Source organism: Hippoglossus hippoglossus, chromosome 5 (assembly GCF_009819705.1).
Source record: "Hippoglossus hippoglossus isolate fHipHip1 chromosome 5, fHipHip1.pri, whole genome shotgun sequence".
Taxonomy (NCBI): domain Eukaryota; kingdom Metazoa; phylum Chordata; class Actinopteri; order Pleuronectiformes; family Pleuronectidae; genus Hippoglossus; species Hippoglossus hippoglossus.
Window position 1 is genome coordinate 17,243,577 of NC_047155.1, and position 22,129 is coordinate 17,265,705.

Consider the following 22,129-nt stretch of genomic DNA (forward strand, 5'->3'; position numbering starts at 1 on the left):
CGTTTCCTCCCACCACCGCCACCGTAGGAAGTGTCCAGGTGGAAAGGAGCAGATGGGAGAGCGCTAACGAGTGAAAAACTGCTGTCCGATCCTCATTAGCAACACTTTGCTTCAGGGACGAATAAAAACAGAAGCTCAGTTGTACACGAGTTGTAGAGCCGAGGACTTACTGCATCGATTAAATACGCCACTGCTTTACCACCTTGTGTCTGTCCATCTTTACCATCCAGTAGTTTTGCTCAAGAGAAGATCACACACGTATTATTTTAAACATGGTGCTTTATTATTACAAACATTACTTTGCCATATATTGCTTTATACAGTTTGTAAATGGTGTGCTTTTCTATCAGTCAACTGAAAAACATCACATGGGTACTGACTTGATTTTACATTCAAACGTTCTCTCCATGTTTAAACGGACATCAGGGATAATTGTTGTGTAATGCTCATGACAACACAGTCATTTTCATGCTTTCTTAAACAGCATACAAAGATATTAAAGAGTCCTCTTTAAAGAAGTGACCGTACATATTGCTCATGCTCGGAGGACACCACAACTGGTTTTGTATTCTCACCACCGGATACACAATGGATGATAATAATGCTACCACTTGTGAAACATGAAATAAAAAAAAAACGACTAGAACAAACATGCTAATGTGATGGGTGCGGGGGTGGGTGGCTGATGAATGTGCATATGAAAGAATGCAGATACACTGAGGAGCTAGCGTAACTTCATGCACAGATCAATACCACTGTACGCCGTGTCCGAGGAAGGAACTGCCACAAAAACTCATGCATTTGTGATAAAAATTGGTGACGAATAATATTCAGGATCACGGAAATGATCTATATTTTGATTATGCCTAGGACAATTAAAATAAATGTGCAAGTGGTGACAGTTTTGAAGAAACAAAGATGAATGCTATTGCTTATCAATTTTTAATTTGCTCTAAATCTCAGTGACTACTGCCGCATGAGAAGATGAGTCACACATTTCCTAAATACTAACTTCATATGGACCATTACAGCTATTTGTGCTATCAGTGTTTATTTGAGACATCAGTCTAATCAGTGGTGGATGATGCCAGTTATATTGCTACTAACCTCAGCACCTATTATCCTTTTCCCTTTCTATGAGACCTCCACACTTTTCTTTCTCTTTGCTGATTTTGCAGTTTGAGGATTTGTAGTAATATCAAGCCCAAGTTTCACCAAATTAAAAGCATGAAATGGATAAATGAAGCAGTATTGAATCTGCATTTTATGAGAATACAATTCATAGATAGATGATTAATCAAAATACCACTAATGCAAAACCAATTGTATGGTTTTTAAAAACATTCTATTATGGCAGCTGCTATTTTGCTATTGCATATAATTTGACTTCATTAGAAGTTAATTATAGGTGCATAAATTTAAGTAAACACGGTGCATGAATATTAAAATATGATAATTTGGGAAGTTTTAATCATAATTTTGCTGAATTATACAGAATCTTGTTTGAAAATCTAATCTCTGTGATAGACAACACAGGGTTGGATTCTATCTGCATACTGTTTACCATACTGTGTTTTTGCAGTAGTCTGAGGTAAAGATCTGCTTATATTGTGTTTAACACAGGTGAGAAGTTTCCAACAAGATGTAACAGACATCTGAAACAACAAAAAACACTGAACATTCACGCTCCATATTTTCCTTTTGTCACAGAAATCAACAGGTCAGGAGTTTGATGATCGATTGTAAGAGTGTGTGTCGTCTGGTGTCAGACGTGGGTTTTTGGTGTCTTTATAGCAGCCGTGCCACATCAGCCACAGTGGGCTGACATGTCGATGGAGAGAAGGGGTCAAAGGTTTCAAACAAGGGGCTTGATTGTCACTTACATACATGTGCACTACAACTGGAAACACGTTAAAGGGACATTTCATGTGTTATGTATTTGAACATTGCAGTTGCTAGCTTTGCCGTCATTCTCTCACAATGATGTGTGATTTGGTTTTCACACCAACAACAAATTAATACAGTTTTGTGATTTTGTGACTGAGAGCTGAGATTTGCAGAGACATTGCTGTTGTTTTTTGGGTGGAGTGTCCCTTTAAATGTTTTCCTGTAGTGTGTTAGCTAATAACATCATTATGGACTGGCTGTCTTCTCTGTTTAACACTATAGTGAGACTAAAGCAATGTATTTTATTTGCTTTTTTGCAGAGAATTAGACGGTGGCTAAATCTCTCATACAAAAACTGTTAGTCAGCTTCCTCCACAGATCACAATGTCTGCCTACAAAAGCCTTTAACACTTACTAATTAACATTTTATTTCTCATTTTCATCCTCGACAAAATTTGATGTGCCTGCTAGCATTAGCTTATGTTTAATGTAAAAATGTGACAGTGGAGTAGATGTTCTCAGCTAACATGATGAACTATTTCTTTATCTGTTGGGATAAAACCATATAAAAGATGGTACAGGGAGTAGACACATTCACAGGACACCATCACTGTAATATAATGAAAACTAGTGCTCAACAAATACTTCTTTAGAAACGACCTCAGTGTTAAAGCAACACTATGTAACTTTTACTGAGCAACAGCGCCCTCTACAGCCACATGTGGTTATTCATTCTGTTGTGCTCCATGTCCGAGTGAGTTAAATGGTTTTTGTATAGACAAAAAATCTAAGCCTATGAGGAGCTCTGATTGTGTCGTGCCACTCACTGAACTGAAACACAACTGAACAGTGGACGTTACCCATGATCCCAGGCCTCCTGAAACAGAGGAGCTGCTAAACTCTGTTTAGATTCTTCATATTTTTAAAGTTTCCTCGCTGAATATTTGAGATAAACAGTTCCACACTGATCTTAATCATACCTGATCACCAAAGTTACATAGAGCAAGTACACACGTTCAGGTTGAGGAGCAGCAATGAAAGCGACACCATTCTCTCTATTCCAAGTCAGTGTATCCATCAAACTAATTTTGATGCCGCTAAAACTTTTCATTACTTTATAATCTTCACAAATATACTGTTGCATTTCTGTTTTGCTTTAGCTGATACAGGTATCCACATTATTTTGTCCCACCTATTGTGTAGTGTTGACCGAGAGACAGAGGTGTCAGACTCTGGTCTTCATTGAATGTGAAATCCCTACAGTACTTAGAATTTTGCTTTAGTGTGCCTGGACTGATAAATTGGCAGAAAGGTAATTTTCTCCACCACTGCACCAGCGTCTGGACATAAGTAGAGATCAAGCTGAAGTATTTGAGAGGATTTCAAACATTATTCATCACAGCAAGTATTGATTGGCTTGCCACAGGCGTCCGTGGCTCTGTGTCAAAATAATCCTTGTTAAAACATTTGTCTCTCTTAAATCCTTGGCTTTAAGTTTGAACTCAGGAGGACTGAACCCAGGGGGAATGTGAGGCCCTCCTTCCCTCTCCCCTCTCCTCACACTCACCCTCACCCCGACCCCATCTATACAGTGGGCCAGCTGGACCCAGTCACGATCAGCACCAGTGGCAGAGTAAGTGCCGCGAGATTTGGACCTATGCCGGGAGCAGAGCTGGGGCTACACAGGTCGAACAGACTTCCCTGGAAGCGCATCTTCCTGGAGTCCTGCCTCAGCGTCTCCCAGATGGAGCTGACTTCCTCCTGACAGTCGGACAGCGCTGTGAGGGCACATGTGTGGAAAGCTTCCCAGTGGCTGTGGCAAACAAAGGATCATCACACCAACGCTGCATCTGCCAGTTTTACTCACAGATCATCCTGCATGGCTATACAAGCATCCAGACATGCTCTGGCTGTCGTGGATTCATTTGCTTGCCAATAATCTATTGATGGTCTCGGATGGTTACAGTGGCTTCGAGCAAGTCAAGCTGAGCTTTAATTGCCATGGCAACTGCATCCGAGTGAAACAATATCACACATGATATTGCAAGTGGGCAGTTTTCTACAGAGGGCTTATGTGTAAATCTTTATCTTCAATATTCGGTGCTGGGGCTGTAGACAACGCGCAGAAACAATGACAAAATATGTCCCTGGAATTTCATTACAGCTGCAGCGAAGTCATAAATTATTTAGCACAACAGCTCAGTGTCTCAGCACCATTCATTTCTCTATTCTGCCTCTGAGGCTATGGCATCTCCTCCAGGATTTTGTCAGAAGATGCACATCTGTCTCTCTCTATATTATTCTACAAAATGTTGTGCTATTTCATACAAACTGAACTGACAGACAACCGTATGCACAATGATTCAGATCAGTGCTTGTGTCTGTTTTTATTCCAGCCCATCATGACAGTTCTCGCCCTCTTTGAAAGTGGATTAATCAGAAAGGTTTGGCTCGAATCAAAACCTTCAGGATCTATTTGATGTTCATTACAGAGATGTGCATGAATGGAAGCCGCATGCTGTTCACACACTGATAGAGTTATTCTCACCTGCACACGGCCGCCACTCCAGTCTCACTGGTCACGTTCTCCTGATAGTTGTCCATGCTCTCTCCCAGCTCCAGGACACAGAAGGAAAAGTCCCTGTAAACCTTTTCGCACCTGACGTCTGGTGAGTCTCCTGACACCGAGACGGACAGGAACACTGCAAAACAGACACAGGTGACAAGTGAACAGATTTCATAAACCTGTGAAACTATGGTTTTTAATGGAGAAGTTTGAAAAATGAATCAGTGGCACTTTGTTGCTGACAAATGCACAAAGTTGCCAGAAGTCTTTGCTTTGACTCCTCACAGGCCATTTGGTATTTTTCCTCAATGCTGTATTTTCAATCTCTTCCTTCTCACTGCCTCACTGGTCATGATCATGCAACTTTTATACCATTCAATACATTTTCCGAATATTTCATCATATTTTACAGTTTTGTGTTTCTGTGAAACAGATTGAGTCACAGATCGTGATCACTGCACCTCACACATTTCCTCCACATGGAGTTCAATGCTTTGTTTAGAGCTATTTCTGATTCAAATGCTAAAACACAGAGTTTCCACAAGAACAATACAAGATGAGCACGATTAAAGCACCAAACATTAGTAAAAGTGACATTTAGGGAGGAATCAGTTTATGAGTTATTATTTTTTAATGTTGCATAAAAGCTTGCACACCAACACCCAGGTGGGACCACCCATGCCGTTATCTATGGTGGATGGGGCTGTTCTACCAGCAGCTGGCCACCACGGTGCAGATCTCATCACCGTCGTGCAAAAAACAGATGGAGATGCATGAAGACTACAGTGACATTTCAGATGCAGGGAGATGAAGCGATGTCAGGCGGTTTTCTCTTACGGACCATCAGGAAATATCTTACCCAGAGCAAACGCGAGAATCCCCCGGATCTTCGTCGACATGTAAAATCCCATATCATCCCATGTCAAGGCGAGCGGCAATAGAGGAAGGAGAAGCTGCGTTGAGTCACACGGGGATGATCATCTGCCCATTCTTTCTGTGTGTGTCAGTGATGGAGCGCTGATAAAAAACACACTGTGTGTGTGTGTGTGTGTGTGTGTGTGTGTGTGTGTGCGTGTGTGCGTGTGTGTGTGTGTGTGTGTGTGTGCGCAGTCTCCCCCTGCTCCGGCCGACTGGTGCTGACGTTACCTGCCCCCCGGCGGGCGCTGAGCTCATCCTCTCCCCCCTCAGCACCGGACAGCTCCCGCACCTCCCCCGAGCAGCAGCAGCCTGCACCGCACAACCCCGCAACACTCCCACCGCACCGCCGGGACCCACACGGTGCTCGCCTCCATCAGTCACGTCATCATATAGCATTTATGCTCGTGTTATAGATTTTCACCTCCCTTTGTGGGATCTCCATTTTATTCCACTAAGCTGCTGCCAAGATCTAATATCAGGATTCCGCTCTCAGGACTTAAAGACATGTTAAAGACATAAAGACAAATCTTTAATTGCATCTGAAATATGTTTTAATGGTTAAAAACTAATTTAAAGTGATGCTGCTCCCTCATAAAAAAACATCAGAATATATTAATATGTAAACCTTTCCCAAAATACACGTGTACAAGTATGTGCGGCTGAAAAGATAGATAGATAGATAGATAGATACCTTATTAATCCTGAAGGAAATTTAGGTTACATGTTTGGAATCAATTATTTGGACTATGGCAATTGAACAATATCTCTTATCATTATTATTTTAAATTATTTCATTAATTACATTACTATTATTCTACAGAGCACATACAAGAATTAGTAATTAATGAACCCAAAAAGATAAAGCTTCACTAAAGGGTTTGAAATATCTCGGTGACTCAGGGCATTTCCATCCTAATTTCCTCGCGTGACGACATGCACAGCTGTCATTTTACTGAAACTGTGCAGATGATAGTAACATTACTGCATGACGCACAACCCGTGACAGAATGCAGACTACAGCAGTATGAGAGCAACAAACAGGAATAAAAATTAAAAAAAGAACTTTGTTCACCCCTTTATTGTTTCATCACAAATACTGGAATACAATCTGAAAGACTGCATCTGGTAAAGATGCTCCGCTGAGCCTCTGACAACAGGCTGGTGATGAAAAGAAGCTGCAGATACCGGCAGAGAACACTGTTTTAATGCTTGTTGTTCTTGCAGCTGCCATTGTTCCCACATAAAACAAACATCACATCAAACCTAAAGGGCCCAGACCTCAGGCCGTGTGACTAGATGTTAACAGCAGAGGGGGAATAGTGGGTAGTCGTAATCAACTGCATCTTTTATCACAATCACTGCAGGTAAGGCACAATGGTGGTTTAAAGATATGTGGATGCTTTCAGGTCATAACATATTGTATCCTCATTTTGACAAGTCTTTGAATAATGACATTAATATTTAATTATTATCATGTCACAGCATCCACATGGATGTATTCTATTCAGCTTTGTTTTGGGCTCAAGCTGTACCAAATCCCTTTTGTTTTTCCATGATTTTTAATGACCACATGGTTTACCCTTATACACACACACATACAAAAATGAACTGTAGTTCAGTCCTGGTAGTGTCTAAATACTTTGAGCAGAGCTGTAGCGTCCAGGACACTGCTTGTGACACCAACAGAAACATCAGACTGAGAGACTGAAATCCACAGAAACATCTTGAACAAACTGGTCAGGCTCCAGAAATGCTGATCCATTGTGAATGGGAATCAGGTTACTGTGGTGAGGAGATGAAGTGAAAGCCTGATGGACCCTATGATGACGGATGGAAACATGGACAGTTTTATTGATCAGTTCCCGCGGCCCTCTTGGTTCGTTTCCTTGGAGATGTTTTCGGGGAAGCCTTGTCTGCAAGACAGGAAGTGAGGATCAGCTTTTTGTTTGTAACAGTAATATGAGCCTATTGTTAATATTTGTGACATTTGGGGACTAATATGAACATACTCATGACATTAAGAGTCTCCTGAGGAATCCAGCTGATGTCCACATCACTCATCCCACCAGTGCCCTTCTCTATTTTCACAGGGAGTCTCTTTTTCTGCAAAACACAGGATCAAAGACAACATCTTATCTCCACCCATTAGCCTGCTTCAATCTCAATGTTTCTCTGTTTAAAGGAATGGTATGTAGGGTGGATGAGTTAATGTCCATGTATAGAACAAACACACATATCTTAACATATGAAATTCAACAGTTTATTGAAACTGACACATACCGTCCTCGTCTCCAGGACTTGGTATATTCCAAAGAGCATCAGGCCGACCAGGCCAGCCAGGAAAATGTACAGGAACATTCTGCAAAAACAAGAAGATGATCTCTGGAATAAATCAATGTGTTTGTCTGCATTTGTTTGTTTGTTTGTCAGCATGATTATCCCAAAACTACAAAATGTGGTTTCATAAGGGGACCGTTGGGCTGTTCTGGAGGTATGTACTGTCTGAGTGTCATTCTAATGTTATAATATATTTTTTTCTTTTACAGCTTATTTCAGTACACAAAGTAGACAAGCACAGTTTTAATGACTTCAGGAGGATGGTATGAAAACAGTTCTATGACTTCCCATCAACCTTCTGCAGTTTGCTTCCTAAATAATGGATGCAAATTTAGTCAGAGCACTGTTCAACCAAATGGCTGCCTTCAGTAGCAACTTCAAAACCATCTCTTGGCAAACTTTATGCATGAAATCTAACGTAGAACAATTGGCCCCAGATTTGATATTTTAGGATGGAAAACAGTTTTTTTTCCCGTCCTTGGCGAATTTGCTGGCGACAGTTCCTGCATCTTGCACCAGCAGCACAATTCGGACAACTTATCTCTTCATGCCAATTTCACACCTCCTTTTACAGGGCCTTGCATGTGCTGCAATGTTCTGGGGGAGCTGGTATTAGGGAGCCTTAAAGAGCTGCATGTGGCCTCATGAGACACAGCAAATAAGTAAAAGAACTGGGCAAAAATAATTAGCTTTACACATTATCTACATATAATTAGCTCTTCTCTCCATTTTGGCAATGAAAGAATAAAAAAGGACAAGAAGCATCATTGACCTTTTCATTAACAAGAATGCACATGATAGGATATAACTCGGCCTTACGTTTCTCCATCCAGTCCCTCCTCTCTCTCAGTGATGGTGACAGTCTGGTTATAAATGGCAGTCTGGAACACGTTACCCTGAAGAAAAATAACTAGTGAGAAAATACCTTCAACTTTCAGGAACCTTCTTGAAACACAAAATGGCATATAGACAATGGCATAGATTCAGCATTCATCACCTCATTCATTATTACTAAAAAAACAACAGTCACTTCTCAGCAGGGAGAAAATAAAGAGAGTAAAGAGCAAGGCAATCCCAGTTTTATAAAACATGAAGATACAGAAAAAAAAATTCTGATTATGGCATCTTTATGGCAAAATTTGTTCTGGCCAACCACCAACAAACCTTTTTTAATGCAGAATAAAGATTTTTTCAGATTTATTTTTACCTCATTGTCAAGAAAGTTGAGGAGGATAACAAGACCGAATGGACGACCGGCCATGGGCTGAGCTGGGATGAACGAGTACTCAAAGGAGGCCTGAGTCTGGGGCTGCACGGCTGTGTTCAGGGGCAAAGCTGTGAACTGAAAACACACACACACACACACACACACACACACACACACACACACACACACACACACACACACACACACACACACACACACACACACACACACACACACACACACACACACACACACACACACACACACACACACACACACACACACACACACATCATTAAAAACTGAGCTTTAATGTGGTAAATGTTAATGTAATACTTGTCAGTATTGTATTCATTGTGTTCAGTGGCAGGGCGGACAACAAGTAAACAGATGCTAACTTATACATGAGCTAAGATATAAATGTTATGGATTTTATTTTGCCTTAATGATATAGTTCAGAGGAATAACACCTAAACATCCTAAACACACATTCTTCCCCTTTTACAATGTCAGAGTTCTATTTAACCAACTCATTAATGCATTTTTAAATAATTTTTCTATACACCCAAGTCCTAATGAAGTGAAAAGGTGCAGGTGTTTGCTGGTGGTTTTATCTGAGATCAAACTTACATTCTGAATGTAGAACTGGAAGTCCTGGGGATAACGGAAAGAGGCCTCCAATGACTGGACCGCGAAATCCTGACTCCCCTTGTTGGTGAAACCCACCAGGAACCTCACGATCTCATTGGCAAAGAACTCTAAATGAGAAGATGCATATGATTAAATATCAAATACAGTTAAAACATCAGTTATAAGGTGTAGCAACGAAGCAGTTGAGGTTCTGATTTTAAACACAGTGAAACCCCAAGAAGTGAGACCTGGACCAACCTTCTCCTGTCGTGAAGAGAATGGTTGTGTCGGCATCAGGGTGAGAAGTTAACAGTTTATCTGCGCCTTCATCAGACTCCTCTTCCTCAGCCTCCTGAGGATGAACACGACATTGTAACGTAACCACCTAATGTAAAAAATGTGTTTTGTCACACTGCTGCATGATCAGAGATATACCCACCGTTGCTTGCATCTGATCTTCCTCAACGAGAACCTCTTCATCATCCTCCTCCTCCTCATCTATGGCAGCATCTGCATCCTCGGTGGTGTCCTCAGCAGAGTCTGGCTCTGCGGAGACCTGGCCTGCGTGGATCAGAGGACATGACGGCATGAGTGATGGTCGTACGGTGAAATAATATTGATATTAAGAAAGGACTGGGCAATAAAACTATATCAACAATTATACAAATTTTATCAATAGCAACATAACAAAAGGTTCAATAAACATAGATATGATGCTTATGCATTGTGTAACCACAGTGAGGAGGTATAACACATAATTGATCTAACTCAAGTGTTTGTCACTCTCTGCTCATAAAGACGAGTTTAAAACCACAACCTTTACTCAGGAGCAAAAATCTGATGTTAAATATAAAATAGATATAATTTGAGATTTATCCTGATGATTATTGATAACGACTAATGTGAAGATTTTCGTCTTGATATTATTTTCTGTGCCACATCGCCCAGCCCTATATTGTGATGAGTGGAAATATCACTTAGGACAGTGGTTATTATCATATCATGACTTTAATGAATTGATTCATTAATAGCATCATTTCCCTGGTAGTTCTTGTTGGACCTCGACACGTGAGTGAAAATGGACACCAAATATGATCAACATAGCCACATTATGAATGATCTTCTCTCTCAAAACTTTGTATGTAAATATTTTGTTCAAACTTCAATAGCCAGGCCACCAAAATACCATATTCTATCAACGGTATTAAACACAATAGAAATGTATGTTAGATATCTTTGTTTGTTGATAGAGTTGGGCCATCACACACCAGTCCAATATAAACATTCAGCTATTGTCCAAATAGCCAGGTTATTTGAATTTAGCTGTTTGTAATAATCTGGATCACTTGTTTATCAAACTACTCTGAGCAGAACAATAACCATTCCTCATGCTAATGTGTGGCAGCGGGAAGGGAGACATACGAGCATATCTATGGTGACGTGTCCCAGTGAGAGGCAGCAGCTCACTGTTTCTGCATCACACACACGCGCGCGCGCACACACAGTTTGAAGAAAGAAACTCATCTCTACAGATCATGAAGTTAAACTTATATTCTAACTGCAGCAGCTCGATCACTTTCATTCCCCTTCGAAACAAAAAGCGACGCGCTCCGACTCTTCTCCTCCACCGTGCGCGATGTGGATAAAATCACATCCAGGCTAGCGACGCCGTGAAGCTGCGTGCGCGCTGCTGTGAGACTGTGCCACGTCAATACGTCCACACAGAACTAAACTGCTGAACTGTTCGCAAAGAGACGCGACGGGACCGAACTCGCGCTCCACACACGTCCAGACGCGACCTACCGATGGAGATGAGTCCACAGGGGAAGGCCAGGAGGAGAAGCAGCAGCAGCTTGGATCCCAGTTTGAACATCTTGTTGGACTTCCAGCTGGAGTTAGTAACACATCAGCGTTCAGCGGAGCAGAGGACTCGGGCCGGGCAGAGGGAGGGACTAGAGGGGGAGAGGGGGCCGGGCCCGAGCCGCCTGCTGGGAGGTTCCGTCTGCAGCACATCTGGGAGGTCCCACTCACTTAAAGAGATAGTTCACATCTTACTCATACCAGGAGTGGGTGAAGTCCACAAAACTCAAAGGAGTTTCAGGGGTAAACAGGGGTACAGGCAAATCCAACACAATTGAAGTAAATGGCGACCACATTTTGATAAATGACAATATATTAATTAAAGTAAAACTGCTTTCTGTGCTCATATTCCTTAACATTGATAAATGTTAGTGGAGGTTAACACCGTTGCAGGCTCATTACCTGTTGCCTTGGAGGTTTGTATCAATCTAACAAACGTTAGTGGTTTTCTGCAAATGCACACATCCTGTTGTGTGTCAACAGTACCTAGAAAAACCGTCTCCTCCCCTGAAAAGCACCACAATGTGCCAACACACAACATATGCTATATAGACTTGTTCTCTATAGGCACAGTGCAGAAAGAGGCAGATACGGGGAGAAGCAGAGAGAACGGTCCTTGCTTAAAACATATTTGTTTGATGGAAGTGTTTTGCAATGCCTCACAACCGAATGGTAAGTTTTGAACGAAGACTCAACGCTGTGAAATTAAAAATTTTGAGGTAAGAGTGGATATGAGATGTAAAGGGTAAGTATCACATTTGCATTTTACATGTCAATGACAAGGAATCAGGATTATGCTATTATTTGGCAGGAGGGAGTAATTTAGCAATTTTACATAAAATACAATACTACAAAACCTGCAATTGCAACATTCAGGAACGGGTTCTTGACACAAAATTTACATTTAAATAATACAGTTGAAAAAAGTACACTCATTTGTAGAAATGAAAGTGCAAGTTAGTCACACTAAGTATCCCAGTTGGCAAAATAAAACATTTAGCTGGTTAGTATAGGATGTTGTGCATTTAGATAATTTGAGGTCAGGAGAAGATCAATACCAGGAGATGATCCAACATTGAAGTATGAGATTGTGTGAGGAATCTATTGAATTTTATTTTCATCTAGTAAGATGAAAATAAAATTCAATAGATTCACTTGAATCACTTGAATCACTTGAATCACTTCAATTGAATCACTACCTAAATTATCTGAGGCTTTTACACAGTATTATCAAGACTTTACAATATTAAGAGAGCGACAGTTTGCACCAAGATCAAGCACTTGGCAACGAATTCACATAAGAAAGGTATGCTGAAAGGAGAACGTAAATGGGCATTCATTACTCTGTTTATGTTTAGTTACCAATCATTTGTCCATTTACTTTCCCATTTTTGCCAGCTCTTCATCTGCCAAAAGAGCACATTGGACCTCTGACAAATTACAAACTCAAACCACACAGAGTGGCGTGTGTCTCCAGTTAAACCAACATTGTCATCCATTATACAACCATCTTGAAAGCACCACTAATACACGTTTTTGAATTGACAGTTGGTAAAACAGTTGTGTGATGCACAAAGCGTGTGGCCACAATCCGCATTATGAAAATGTTGAGTTAGCTAAAACAGTATATTCTTGGCTGGACAGCTAAAAATGTTGACAATGGCTGACAATTCTCTCGATTCATTAAACATCCCCTTTCACAGTCATGTTATTTTTCACCTCCTCATTTGTCACATTAGTTTTGTAAAATATTGGTTATAGTTATTGGTTATAAAAGATGTTTGAACCAAGCTAAAAGAAACCAAACTGTGGGATTTATTTGTCAGAAATCCCCATAAGTGCACAGTGAACTTATAAAATAAGGCAGAAATTAAGTTTGTGTGTATGACCTCTTTTATTTATTCCACATTTGTTGGGGTTCAATTAAATATAACTTAGTTTGTCTGTATAGGCCGGGGTGACAACTTCATAATTACTCAACACCATGACTCTTAATGTGATGTCATGGAAACAATGTGATGTAATGATTTACTTAATAAAATCATGCAGGGAATGTGTTTCACATCATAATGAAGTGACAGACCACCACAATGACAATAAATAATATATCAATTCAGATATCAATACAATGTGTTGTGTTTGCATTGTAAATTTGTTTACCTGTGTTTTTATCTGAAAAGACAATCACAGATAGGGTTTGCAGAACGTCAACTATTCTATATATTTACATGCTACTTAAACTACAATAATATAATCATTTAAGCATGTTTGACCTCATTAACCCAACTGGACCTTTTCAAGGGTCAAATATTACAACAGACACGTCCGTACAACTTTAAACTCTAACTTTAAACTAAATTAAAGAATTTTAAGATACCAAAGAAACCATGTGAAGCTGATAGTGAAAATGTCTATGTCGCACAAGAATGGTGTATTGACTGAATATTTGATTTTACTCAGGTATGCTATAGATTCTGTGAAACATCAATCTACCACAGTGTGCTCGACTGAAACAAGGTTTTGCAAATGTGTTGCAGGGTAGCAAATGCATCCAGCATGCTTTGCTGAGAATGTATTCTTGCACCAAAAACCGTGTGTGCTCTGCAATCCTACAGTTCAAATATTCATGCATTTGGTCGCCTGAGGAAAACCACATCTTCTGCTGTTGATGCTTGAGCAGATCCACTCAAGAAAGTGTCAATGTTTTGCTTAAGGGAACTGCTGCTAGGCTTTTTCTCATGATTTACTCTGGTGTCTTGTTTTCCCAGCAGGGATGGAAACCGTTTGGATGTTTACACTGCAACTGTTATGTGTAATAGTTCTTTTTAACAAATCTTATTCAAGGCTTAAAAAAAAAAGATAATTTAACAATAGAAATGTTAACTGCTAGTGTACAGAACTGGGAAATTATTTATACGATGCTCAAGGGCACTTCTATCTGATCCTTTGAGTTTTACAAACAAACACCCAGTTGAATCAATCCTGGCCTCCTTTTCACAACTGGATGGAGGAGCTTTGGTCTCTAGTTAACATATTCCAGCCCTGGGCCAAATGCAGCTTCACATTTACAAAATCTCCTTCTGATTAGACTGAGTTTGTCACATTGACTGCACTGACAGCTGATAAATGGTTGTGTTACATACAAACACAAAAATGTGATTTTCTTAATATGGAAGCCATTCATTGCCAAATATGTGACCTGCACAACACTCACATCTGGAGGGGATATTTAAAAATGTCAAAGGGTCCATAATAAATACAGTTCTTTCTCTCCATTTTCTCCAGGCTCCGATGACTTTCTTTCACTGTGTCAAAGACAGTGGCTGTTTGGAGGTATCGGTGCGATGCTGGCAGTCTCACTATCTGTGAATATTTTCTGCTGTGTATCAAAATGTTGCAGAGGTAATTATATTATTAGCTTTTTTTAAATCCTGTTAAAACAAATTAAGTGTCTGTATTTGACGGTGAATGTATTTTTCCAGGAAAAGGGACATGTGGAAGAAAAAGGTATGTAAAGTAAATCATGAAATGATCTAAATGTGGAGAACCGGAGATTAAAAATAACATATCTCCTCTCTGTATATCAATCTTAAGTCGGAGTCAGAGGCAGATGGAAGAAAATCCTATTTATGGAAACATACAAACAGGTAAGTACATTGTGTGTGAGCATGTGTATGTCTTAATACATTTGTGAGTCTTTGCCTTATACACATTTGCATCTGCTAACAGTGTGATGATGTTTTCCATAGATGGGCCTTCGTTCAGAGAAGATGATCCTCCACACTCGTCTGTGAGGGACCGACAGAGAGTGAGTTCTAACTCACAGTTTCAGTCCTGAAACCCTTTTACAAAAATAAACTCATCATGTTCTGAAACTGCTATTCACATCAGTTACCCTCGGAGTAATTTCCATTGTCATATGTGATAAAGAGAAGCAGCAGAAAAATAAACCCGAAGCAGCAACAAGAAAAAAAATTAAAAGATTCAGAATGCCTTTATAAGGACAAGACAAGATGATTTTGGATTTAACCCTTGTGTTGTCCCTGCTTCCCCCGGCTGTTGGCCCCCTCACATAGCCCACCACATATTAGCACGCACACGTAGGACGATAGACAAGTGAGCAGCCCTTGCAGATGTATTTGTTACACCCGCGGCACACGGAGTGAGTTTTACAGTCCTTTTTCCTGGGGCATATCTGACACCTCTTCCTCTTACTCGCCCCGAGCGGGGCTGCTGCGGCGGCGACTAAGGCTAGGGAGGAGGCCGGACGCTCGGGTCGAGCGTTGTCGTCGTGGTCAAGAGCTCTCCGCGTGGTGGCGGCGGCGGCTTTCACAGCCTTCACAACCGCGGCGGACACTTCCGTGCGGGGGATGCGCTCCCTTCGTGCGATGAACGGAGTCACGAGAGCCTTTCCCAGCTGCTCTAGGAACACCCTCCGCTTGTTTCCCGCTTGCCCGGAATCCAGTCGGGGTTGATCTCTCTCCATATCACGAAGGCGTTGTACGAAGAGACGTCGAGGATGTTGTGGAAGACGACCGCGCGGTCATCCTCCTGCAGCTGTACGTTCCGATCACCTTGTCTAGGTTGTCCACGCCTCCTTTGTTGCGGTTGTAGTCCAGGACGATGACCGGTTTCCCGTCCTCGCGGTCGCTGACGTCGGCCTCCGCGTGCCGCGTGCTCAGGAGCACCACGTTCTTATTTTTCTTTGGGATGTAGGACACCAGAGTGGCGGTGGGCGTGAATGCGAACTTGGATGGGCACACCTCTCTCCCCTTGACCGCGAGCAGCCCGGTCGGGAGCTCGGGCTTGTTCTTCCGAACCGTGCCGACCACGGTGATCTTCCTCTCCAGGAGCTGCCGTGCGAGTTCGTAGGAGGTGAAGTAATTGTCGCACGTGACGTTGCGACCGCGCAGTCCCTCCGTGACATCAAGCACTACCCGCAACCCCTGGTTCCTCTCTGGGCGTCCGCCGCTCGGCTTTCCGGTGACCCAGGAACAACACGAGGGTTAAATTTGCTTAAATGTTCACTGTGACAGTGTCTTGTGCCGATAAGGACATGGCTGAATTACCACCAATTTGTGCAGGGCGATGCAAATAGTTTTAGCCTTAAAATTCGTTGCCATCTGTGAGCACCAGAAGTTTTATGATACACATTTGGTACTTTAAAGTCAGTGAAACAGTGGGACTACCAGGTAAGTTTTTAAAATACGCATCTATCACAAGGCACACTTGCTGTGAAAAATATGAAAACGCAAGAGTGCCTTGGTTTATTTCCCTTTTTGCATCAAAATGTTCCATCCCTGCACTCAAGAGCATCTTGAGGGATTTTTCCCCCATATTTTTCCAAACATACACGTTCCCTTTTTTTCCCTTCTAGAGATATATATATGTCATAATGTTAATAGCCTTCCTCAGGTAGTTGGTTAGTTCCCAAGTTAGTCCAAAGACAGACCAGTGGCAGTACTCATGCGAGTATACACACACACAGACAGACAGACAGACAGACAGACAGACAGACAGACAGACACACACTGATATAGTTTTGTTTTTTGTCTCTCCCTCAAGACCAAACCTCAGGACTTCTATGCCAATCTGAGTCTGAAACCTCCGCGGCCACAGTCTGGTCGCAGCTCTCCACAGATACAGATGTACTCAGATGTAGTTCAGTTGGAGACTGAGGTGGCCCCGGAGCCAGAGAAAGAAGATGAAGGCAACACAGACGTCGTCTCCACCATGTCTGATTTATACGCGTCTGTGCAAACTCAGCGCACCAAAATGTTCGTCACTGCAGACACCGGAGAGGACTATGCCAACCATCTCTGAAAAAAGGTTACAGATGCTGACATGCAACAAATGGTCTTTTTGTAAGGTGACCTGCAGCCACTAGATAGCACTGTTTGTCATCATATCAAAAATGACTTGTGAGGTGATGGTGCACATGCACACATATCTCTCATGCAACTCACTGGTAGTAGTTTTACTAGAGAACAATCAGTCAATGCAGTTATTGTAAGCTTGTTTTGGAGTTTTACCTAAATCAAAAGAAATACAGCTGGTGTTTGGTAATGTATTTGTTAGAGAAATGATACTCATGGATTATTGAAGTAAAACTCTGCATATACATCAATCTGCATTCAAAATTCAGATATCAATAAGTAAAATTTTTTTTTTTAACTTGTGCTTTTACTTCCTCTGTCGATCAGGTCAGGGATGTTTGTCTGCTTTGACTCATCCTAATCTCTTCTAAGGTTCAATTAAGGTTGTGCACATCTGATATGTTAATGTTTAAACCTGCCAAATCACAGAATCCTTGATGCATTTCCACCTGATAACATTGCTGAGATAATAGTAATTATAATAACAATGATAAGAAGAAGAAATAAAAAGTAAACTTTGTTTGACTCTATCATAGTAGTTTTGTTCAATAATTCAGTTGTCAGGCTCTGTAAAATTTCATTTACTGCAACATACATTTATTAAAAACTGCTTACTTCTTGCTTATGTTTTTTACATTTTCACTGCGCCTCACTCATTACTTCAAGCGATACAAATAAAATATATTATTATACATACATTTAAATTCTTGGAAAAGGGTAATTTTAGTCATTACTTTGTAAATTCCATCACCAAACCATATTTACCATGGTAGTGATAACAGTTCAGGCAATAAAATCAATGTGGAAGATAATAATCTTTTGTAATGATTAATAGTGTAGTTACAGGACAGTTGTAACACTGTCCTTCAACAGAACAGTCGTACACATGGGAGGGGACTGGCAATCCTTTAATTATTTTGTTTTCATTGGGTTGAATACTGTGAGTAAATCACTGCAAATCAAATTGAGAATCAGTGATTTGAAATCAGTAATGCAACAAGAGTGCAGCCAAGAAGCAGAAACACTGAAATAATCTAAACTAGTAGTAAAGTATAAAAACTGTAATGGAAAATTATACCACTATGCCATATACTATATATTAACCACACTGTATACTATCTCTGCTTTTCATACCATGTGTAACTGCCAAGATGACCTTTTGGTGACCTGCCTCATGGCAGATTCAAGTTTACCTTTTGGTGACCTGCCTCATGGCAGATTCAAGTTTACCTTTTGGTGACCTGCCTCATGGCAGATTCAAGTTTACCTTTGGTGACCTGCCAGAACCTTTAGTCACTTATTTACGCTCCAAAGAACGGAATGTATGTCTGCTTATCTCCTTGTAAATCAGTTGTTTGTGTTTAGATTCCTCTCTCTCCTGCGCCTACAGAACCAGTCTGGATTGGTTCAGAGAGACAGCCCTCAGTTCTCCTATATAAGATCCTTGTATTTGGCTGTTCTCGATCTTCACTCTGAGATCCTTGTGACCCTCTGTGTTGATCCTTTCTGCAGAAAGCCCCTATTAAAATACACGTGGATAACTTTGGTGTTTCCAGCCTCTTGTATTTCCAGATTTCCATCACAATTTGGTGTCAGAAGTGGGATCGCACGACTGGACGCATCTGGACTCGGTGTCTACGGTTGAGTGATCTTCTTGGGAAAATAGTTTCCAACCTTAACCTCCCCAGTAGGACGGGTGAGATGCAGGGACCGAGACCCGAGCCCGGATCGTCTCAGCGCTGCGATCTATCTGGTGAGGATCTGAGATTTCAAGTGTATTTTTATTTATTATTTTTTACCAGTAAACATAGTGTTATGGAGAAGTTGGTCTAAGGGGATTGGATCCTCCAGACGGTTGAAAGCCGGAAGCTGGAAGGTAGACTGACGAGGTACCTTAAAGAGTTTGTTAAGAGCACAACCACAGAAAAGGAGTTGTATTTGCATTGTTGAAACAAGACTCCAAAAGTGCAGAGAACTTAACTTCTTTAAGGCACTATGATTCATGTTCAGATAAAGGCAGGATATTTGAATGTGTATTAAATTAAAAATTTTAAAAAAAATTAAAAAAAGAGATAAATTGAGAAATTACCAAAGACCAAGTAAGTAAAAGGAAATTACTATTGGTTATATTATATAGGGGATATTACAATATGTTGAGGATATTAATATTACTGAGTTTCCTATTTTGTACCTTACGAAAGCGTTTTGGAGATTGATTAAAGACTTAAGGTAACTAAAACTTAACATACATTTTTTTTAAATATGGGTAAAAGTAACAGTAATGAAAAATTTGATGATTTGGATAATGGAACTGATCTGAGTAGTCCTAATATGAACTTCATGCGAAGGAACTATGGTGACACAGCACTAAGTCTGATACAAGTGTGAATGAAAGAATGTGGGTTTCCAACTGGGGGGAGTTTTAGTATAAGACAGCTAAAACTACTCTTCTTCCAACAGAAGGAGATGGTGAACAACACAACTGTGTAGTAACAATAACCGAAGTTTGTTTCCCCAGACCAGACTTACAGGACACACCTTTGCAGAATCCAGAATGTTTGTGGATGGATCAGCATCTCGCAATTCAGACACGGGAGAAAATCAAGTTGGTTTCTCTGTGGTAACAGCACATGATACATTGATTGCACGACCTCTCCCTGCACAAGCAGCAGAGCTCACTGCTCTCATTGAAGCATGCAAATTGGCTAAGGGGAAAAGGGTAAATATCTACACTGACAGTAGATATGCATTTGGTGTAGTACATGATTTTGGCACGATTTGGAAACACAGAGAATTCCTTACATCATCAGGCAAACCAATTGCACATCATGCTCTAGTGTCTCAGATGCTTGATGCTGTCCTCCTCCCCGAACAGGTTGCAGTATGTAAATGTGATGCTCACACTTCTAATAATGACCCAGTATCACAAGGTAATGCCGGAGCAGATGCAACTGCTCGGCAGCCCCTATCTGCTTCACACATTCTCTTACAGGTCGACCCAACCACCCCCATGGCTGACCTGCAGGAACTCCAACTTAGAGCCACAGCAGATGAGCGTGCACTTTGAAGGAGATGTGGCTGCAAATACACAGATGGGGTTAAAGACGCATTCCCTACCCCAGCGACTGGACCACTTCATGACCTGAAGCCCGGCAACTGGGTGGTAGTGAAAGACCTAAGGCGGAAAAGTTGGCGACACAGACGCTGGACAGGACCATACCAGATCCTGTTAACAACCCACACGGCGGTGAAGGACGCTGAGAGGACAACGTGGATTCATGCCAGTCACTGCAAGAGAGTCCCAGAACCAGACCATCCACCTGCTGCACCCACACTGAATATTTAAAACATAGGATCAGTGAAGAGGGGGTAGCGTTGACCAGCACAGCTGTTGGTAAGAGTTGCTTCGGGGAATCACACAATACACATACCGCCAAGAAGACGACGATGGAACGCCGATGTGGCAGTTGACCTTGCCACGGGGCTCTCACCACAGCAACCAGAGACGAACCATTCACTTTTTAACATACTTTATTGCATCAGACACACACGAGAATAAACATAAATTAATTGTCCGGGCGTTTCTCGCGTGTCTGCTGTGTTGAGATAACAAACATATTCACCTCCACTAATTAACACTTGCATTGAGTTGGACAACACTGTATGTGTCTATTATTTCCCCCAAATTATCTGTAGATGTGACACCATTTTCAAAGGAGGAACTTCCCCATGAGAAGGAGGATCAAAGCAACATCCAAGCACTGTATGTGTCAGCAACTTAGAATCAGAATATGCAATTTCCATGAAACCTGCATGATTAGATAACACTTGTTGTCCTTCAACCTCTGTTACTAATAGTATTCATGTGGATGCAGGCATCCACAATCCTGGCAGAGCATACTTATCAGTATTTATCAGTTCTTTATTGCTTATTGTGCTATGGACACAATAAACTTTTTATTGACATGAGATTCAAAAGCTTCAGAGAGGTTGGCAGGACTTTTGGCAAAACACAAGCTTTGGCCTTGCTGTACGAGTGGAGTGAGGGTATCGATACCTTTCGAATGTCCATTAATATATGCTAACAGCACCAAGTATTGAAAACTTGAAGACTTTTAAAAAGTATGAAGTATAGTTGGTCAGATTCTAAGTCTAGTTGACTTGTTCAGTGGTCAGATGTCATCTATTTTACTGTAATTCGAAACTATTTATGAACTAATTGGTCATCATAGACCTTAGTCGATAGCCTTCAGATAAACGGAGCACTCTGGCATCTTTGGTGATTATTATGTAAAAGTGGTTATAAATCCATGCATGTGACACATGTATGCAGGGTGAGGCAAGTGTACTAATAATCACATGGAGATATGACATGTCAATATAACGAGATATAACACTGAAAGATATAACACTGAGAATATAACACTGAAAAGATATGAATTATTGTAAGTGGAGTAGCTTCACAACAGACACCAATTAATGTATTCAAAGACAGTGCATAAAAATAAATAACAATAAATTGTGGCACAAGAAAGGAGTCTACAAAGAAGAGGAATTAGTTAGATCCTGGTGCCAAGCGAGGTTATCATGGTCATGAGTTTTATGACATCAATGGGGACATCATAAATTATATAATTCATCAATCAATATGTATAACAGGTCAGTGGTAAATGTTGACAGAACCTTATTGAAAAGCAGACGATCTTTAAAAAAAGATCTAAAGTATTGTAAAAATAACTTTGTATTAGTTTTAGTTTAATTGCAATGCTGTTCTGTTGCCTTGCCACAAGTGTGATATCTAAAGCTACTGGAAGCTGACAACCTATTTGAGTTTAACAGAACACTTTG

General features: G+C 40.9%; 3 protein-coding genes across 4 annotated transcripts; 1 reads left to right on the forward strand and 2 right to left on the reverse strand.

Moving 5' to 3' along the window:
- Nucleotides 1-264: 264 nt before the first annotated feature.
- Nucleotides 265-5,735, reverse strand: LOC117761210 (neuritin-like). Of its 2 annotated transcripts, XM_034584909.1 has the most exons (4): nucleotides 5,600-5,735; nucleotides 5,313-5,470; nucleotides 4,436-4,589; nucleotides 265-3,700 (listed from the first exon to the last, which is right to left on the reverse strand). In XM_034584909.1, exons 2-4 carry the CDS (start codon nucleotides 5,362-5,364, stop codon nucleotides 3,472-3,474), a joined length of 435 nt encoding a protein of 144 aa, XP_034440800.1. In that variant the 5' UTR covers nucleotides 5,365-5,470; nucleotides 5,600-5,735; the 3' UTR covers nucleotides 265-3,471. The 2 variants fall into 2 exon arrangements, with proteins under 2 accessions (XP_034440800.1, XP_034440801.1); XM_034584910.1 differs by lacking the exon at nucleotides 5,600-5,735 and having other exon boundaries at nucleotides 5,313-5,533.
- A 696-nt stretch (nucleotides 5,736-6,431) lies between these two features.
- On the reverse strand, nucleotides 6,432-11,505 carry LOC117761212 (translocon-associated protein subunit alpha-like). Its single transcript, XM_034584911.1, has 9 exons — nucleotides 11,349-11,505; nucleotides 9,985-10,106; nucleotides 9,804-9,897; nucleotides 9,546-9,673; nucleotides 8,916-9,050; nucleotides 8,528-8,604; nucleotides 7,652-7,730; nucleotides 7,381-7,474; nucleotides 6,432-7,284 (listed from the first exon to the last, which is right to left on the reverse strand). Exons 1-9 carry the CDS (start codon nucleotides 11,416-11,418, stop codon nucleotides 7,220-7,222), a joined length of 864 nt encoding a protein of 287 aa, XP_034440802.1. The 5' UTR covers nucleotides 11,419-11,505; the 3' UTR covers nucleotides 6,432-7,219.
- Nucleotides 11,506-11,800: 295 nt separating this feature from the next.
- LOC117762246 lies at nucleotides 11,801-17,811 on the forward strand. Its single transcript, XM_034586784.1, has 6 exons — nucleotides 11,801-12,077; nucleotides 14,691-14,807; nucleotides 14,888-14,912; nucleotides 15,000-15,052; nucleotides 15,155-15,213; nucleotides 16,971-17,811. Exons 1-6 carry the CDS (start codon nucleotides 11,861-11,863, stop codon nucleotides 17,226-17,228), a joined length of 729 nt encoding a protein of 242 aa, XP_034442675.1. The 5' UTR covers nucleotides 11,801-11,860; the 3' UTR covers nucleotides 17,229-17,811.
- Nucleotides 17,812-22,129: the final 4,318 nt, after the last annotated feature.